This window comes from Phacochoerus africanus, chromosome 4 (assembly GCF_016906955.1).
Source record: "Phacochoerus africanus isolate WHEZ1 chromosome 4, ROS_Pafr_v1, whole genome shotgun sequence".
Lineage (NCBI taxonomy): Eukaryota > Metazoa > Chordata > Mammalia > Artiodactyla > Suidae > Phacochoerus > Phacochoerus africanus.
In genome coordinates, this window is record NC_062547.1 from 13,846,273 (window position 1) to 13,851,816 (window position 5,544).

Consider the following 5,544-nt stretch of genomic DNA (forward strand, 5'->3'; position numbering starts at 1 on the left):
TATATAATTCCCCCCCCAGTCTGTGTTATATCTTTTTACTTCCTGATGTTTTTAGAAAAGCAGAAGTTTTAAATTTTAATAAAGTAAATACTTCAATTTTTAATTACATGGTTTGTATTCTGGTTTCCTATCTAAGAAATCTTCACTATTAAGGTCATTAGATTTGTCTTCTAGAAATTTTCTTTTAGAAATTTTTAGTTTTAGCATTTACAATTTGTATGTAATATGTATTAGGTATACACAACATTTTTCAAGTTAGTTTTTGTGTATAGTATAAGCTAAAAGTTGGGATTTTTCTCCCTGGCTATTCAGTCCAGCACCACTTAAAAAAAAAATTCAATCACTTCATCATGGAATTGGCTTGGTACTTTACCCAAGCATCTATGGTCAACTAATCCATGACAAAGGAGGCAAGAACATAGAGTGGAAGAAGAGTCTCTTAAATAAGTGGTTCTGGGAAAAGTGGAAAGATACATGGAAAATAATTAAATTGGAACATTCTCTAACACAATACACAAAAATAAACTCCAAATGGATTAAACACCTAAATATAAGGCCAGATACTATAAAATTCCTAGAAGAAAACATAGGGAGAACACTCTCTGACCTAAATCACTGCAACATCTTATATGATCCACCTCCTAGAATAATGACCAAAAAACCCCCAAATAAACCCATGGGACTCAAAAGCTTTTGAACAGCAAAAGAAACCATTAAAAAAACAATAAGATAACCCATGGAATGGGAGAAAATCTTTGCAAATGATGCAACAGACAAAGACCTAATCTCCAAAATATGTAAACAACTCATACAACTCAACAATAAAAAACCAAACAACTCAACTGAAAAATGGGCAGAAGACCTAAATAGGCATTTCTCTGAAGAAGACACATGAATAGCCAACAGGCTGATAGAAAATGTCCAACATCACTAATTATTAGAGAAATGCAATTCAAAACTACAATGAGGTATCACCTCACACTGGTCAGATTGGCCATCATTAACAAGTCAATGAATAACAAATGCTGGAGAGGGTGTGGAGAAAAAGGAACCCTCCTTCACTGTTGGTGGGAATGCAAGTTGGCACAACCACCATGGAAATCAGTATGGAGATTCCTCAGAAAACTAAAAACAGAACTAACATATCATCCAGCAATCCCACTCCTGTGCACATATCCAGATAAAACTTTCATTCAAAAAGATAAATGCACACCAATGTTCATGGAAGCACTATTCACAGTAGCTAAGACATGGAAACAACCTAAATGTCCATCAACAGATGAGTGGATTAAGAGATGTGGTACATATATCCAATGGAAAACTACTTAGCCATAAAAAAGAGCAAAATAATGTCATTTGCAGCAACATGGATGTAACTAGAGATTCTCATACTAAGTGAAGTAAGTCAGAAAGAGAAAGACAAATACCATATGATATCACTTATATCTGAAATCTATTATACGGCATAGATGATTCTATGTCCAAAACAGAAACAGACTTATGGACATGGTGAGCAGATTTCCGGGTTGGAGGGAAGGGAGCAGTGGGTAGGGAGTGAGATGGGTGGGCATTTTGGGGTTGACAGATACAAACTGTAACATCTAGAATGGATGGGCAATGGGGTCCTGCTGTACAGTGAAGGGAACTGGGTGTGATTGGGTCACTCTGTTGTACAACAGAAATCGAAGAAATATTGTGAATCAACTATACTTTGTTTTTTAAATCTTCGGGTGGTTTTATTTTTTTAATTTTAATTTTAATTTTTTACCTTTTATTTTTTTCTACTGTACAGGATGTTGACCCAGTTACGCATACATGTATACATTCTTTTTTCTCACATTACATGTTCCATCATAAGTGTCTAGATAGAGTTCCCAGTGCTACACAGCAGGATCTCATTGCTAATCCATTCCAAAGGCAGCAGTCTGCATCTGTTAACGCCAAGCTCCCAGTCCATCCCACTCCCTCCCCTTCCCCCTTGGCCACCACAATCATACTCCAAGTCCATGATTTTCTTTTCTGTGGAAAAGTTCCTTTGTGCCATATATTAGATTCCAGATATGTGATATCCTATGATATTTGTCTTTCTCTTTCTGACTTCACTCAGTATGAGAGTCTCTAGTTCCATCTGTGTTGCTGCAAATGGCATTATTTTGTTCTTTTTTATGGCTGAGTAGATAATTAGAGATATGCAAACCAAAACTATCATGAGAAACCACATATCCACAGTCAGAATGGCCATCCTTTGTAACACATGAATAACAAATTCTGGGGGGAGTGTGGAGAAAAGGGAACCCTCCAGCACTGTTGGTGGGAATATAAGCTGGTACAACCACTATGGAAAACAGTATGGAGGTACCTTAGAAAACTGCATAGAACTACCATATGACCCAGCAATCCCACTCTTGGGCATATATCTGGACAAAACTTTCCTTAAAAAAGACACATGCACCCGCATGTTCATTGCAGAATTATTCACAATAGCCAAAGAATAATTTTGATTAAAGCCATCTTTTCCTTATTCTTTTTTTTTTTTTTTGGTCTTTTGCCTTTTCTAGGGCCACTCCTGTGGCATATGGAGGTTCCCAGGCTAGGGGTCTAATCGGAGCTGTAGCCACCGGCTTACACCAGAGCCACAGCAATGCGGGATCTGAGCCATGTCTGAAACCTATACCACAGCTCACGGCAACACCGGATCCTTAACCCACTGAGCAAGGCCAGGGATCGAACCTGCAACCTCATGGTTCCTAGTCGGATTCGTTAACCACTGAGCCACGACAGGAACTCCATCTTTTCCTTATTCTTGACTTTAAAAGGAATATCCTCAATGTTTTCCCATAAATATCCTTATTAATTTTTTCCTCAATTTCATCTGTCACGGATTGGAAGAGATGGGTTTACATTTACTGTTACTATTGTGTTTCTTTTGTTCATGTATTTCTGTTTTTTCCACTCTATGAATATTAAAACATTATTATGTACACATATTCTTCATGATTATTTTACCTTTCTGCACAGCCCAGTTCCTCTGAGAAAAGGCATTAATAAACATTAATATAAGGATGTTTGTATAAGGTGACATATCAGCACAATAAAACAGAGGTGTATCCCTCTCGGATGATGTTTTAGGGTAGTAAGTTCTTCCTTCTTAGAAGAGGATCTGCTCATATGCTACAGCAGAACAGTTTCTCTCTACATAAGGGAAATATGGGCAGGTCACCAGTAACTTTATATAATACCAGAGTTTCCTAATTTGGAGATTCCTGGAATGCACCCTGCTGCACGGGCTGGTGCCATCTGATTTCTCTTGGTATTATCTGGGTTATGATGGTTAACTTGTTGGGAAAGATGGTTAACTCTTATCCTATCAGTTCTCCAAATAACTTCTCCCTATGGTTTACTACTGACTAGTAGGACTACTCCCTACTGACTAGTAGGACTGGGAGGAGAAATGAAATAAGTGATGTCAGTCATTTTGTTTATGCTGCCTATGCACAGAATGACTGTGTTTGATCTTTTCTTCTTCTTCTTTTTTTGGCCCCACCCACAGCATGTAGAAGTTCCTGGGCCAGGGACTGAACCTCTGCCACAGCAGTGACAATGCTGGATCCTGAAACCACTAGGCCATGAGGGAACTTCCTCTTATTCTTTTAAAAATCCAAATGGCAAGGCAACAAGGGTTTGAGCCCTTAGTTGGCTTCTAGAAATAAGACTAGACTCCTGCATTTTTCTTCATTCTTGGAATTTGAGAGGTATAATGAGTCTACTTTATAGCACCAAATTTTTTATTGGATTTTATTTTCTTAAGTACATCTGCAAGGGGATTTATCTGGAGGTTCAAGCTATAACTACCAGAGAGAAAAGTGGTATGTCTTCTTGATTCCAGTGTCAATTTCCTAATTGTTTATGGGATAAATAAGAAAGGAGGGATATTGACGTCAAATGTCCCCAAATTTATGGAGATTCACTCGAAGGTCCTTTTCTCCTCCTCTTCTTTACTGCACATTTTCTCCAAGGAGATGGCTCTTTCCAAAAATATTTTTTTACAATAATAAAGTAGCTTGGCTACTTTAATAAAAAATTACAGAGTAATAGTGACTCTTAGGAGAAGGTTAAAATGTTTTTATCCTAGTGATTCCTTATACTCTCACTAGTAGAGGTATTTATACAATATCAATTATACATTTTTCCTTAATTTTCTTTCCCTTTTTAATGTGGAGTATTTGAAGAGGGCTCCTCAAAATGTACAAAAGAAATATCAAAAATTTTTCAATATTTTAAGATACACATGAGTTAGAAGCTCATTTAATTATTTGTGATGTTTTCATTATTTTTCAGGTGCTGCTGATACAACTAAGGAATAACTGTATCTCATGAACGTTTGCTACATCTTCTGCTGTTGAGAAATAAGACAGAAATGTTGGTCTGCCTGTCAAACCATGTTGAGTTAGAAACCAAAGTTCGAACTAGAAATACTTCTTTCCAACCCCTTTCAGAGCTTCTCTCACATCTTGGTTTCTCAGGCTGTAGATGAGGGGGTTGAACATGGGGATCATAATCCCATAAAACACGGAAGCCAGTTTTTCTTGCTCTTGAGACTCTAGGGTGCGGTGGTGCAGATACATGTAGGACAGAGTCCCATAGAAAAGGGTGACTGCTGTCAGGTGGGAGGCACACGTGGAGAAGGCTTTTTTCCTCCCTGCAGCAGAAGAGATCTTCAGGATGGCAGCCAGGATAAATACGTAGGACAAGATGACGACCGACACAGTGCACACCAAGTTAAACCCCACAAAGGCTGCTATTAGCATGACATTAAAATAAATACTGGAGCACGAGAGGGCAAGAATTGGGGGTGCATCACAGAAAAAGTGGTTAATTTTATTGGATTTGCAAAAGTTCAGGGGGAGAATGAAACTTACATGTACAGAGGCATTTAGGAAACCTATGAGGTATGAGCCAATCAAGAGTTGAATGCAGACTCTCTGGGACATGACTGTTGGATAGCGGAGTGGGTTACAGATGGCCACATAGCGGTCCACCGCCATTGCAGCCAAGATGTAGCAATCACTTGTTACAAAAGCACCATAAATTAGTAACTGCACTATGCATCCTATAAATGAGATGGATTTTTCTGTCCCCACAAAGTTTTGCAACATCTTGGGAGTGATAGCAGTAGCATAGCAGAGATCAACAAAAGCCAAGTTTTGGAGGAAAAAGTACATGGGGGTGTGAAGGGAAGCTTCAATCCTGATGAGCAGGATCATGCCAATGTTACCCACCAGGGTGACCACATAGATCACCAGGAACACTATGAAGAGGACAAGCCAAGACTTGTGTTGACCAGCAAATCCCAGGAGAATGAATTCCGTCACTTCAGTGCCATTGTTTTGTTCCATGGTTGGCAAAGATGAAATATCAGCTGAAAAGTTGTAAAGGCAGAACACAGAACTCTAAGAGCTGGAGTTTCCATTGTGTCTCAGCAGGTTAAGAATCTGACTAATACCCATGAGGATATGGGTTCAATCCCCCGCCTTGCTGTGTGGG

General features: G+C 38.7%; 1 protein-coding gene across 1 annotated transcript; it reads right to left on the minus strand.

Annotated features, from left to right (window-relative positions):
* Positions 1-4,466: 4,466 nt before the first annotated feature.
* Positions 4,467-5,396, minus strand: LOC125123983 (olfactory receptor 5AK2-like). The gene has a single exon (XM_047774160.1). The coding sequence runs from the start codon at positions 5,394-5,396 to the stop codon at positions 4,467-4,469; it is 930 nt and encodes a 309-aa protein (XP_047630116.1).
* Positions 5,397-5,544: the final 148 nt, after the last annotated feature.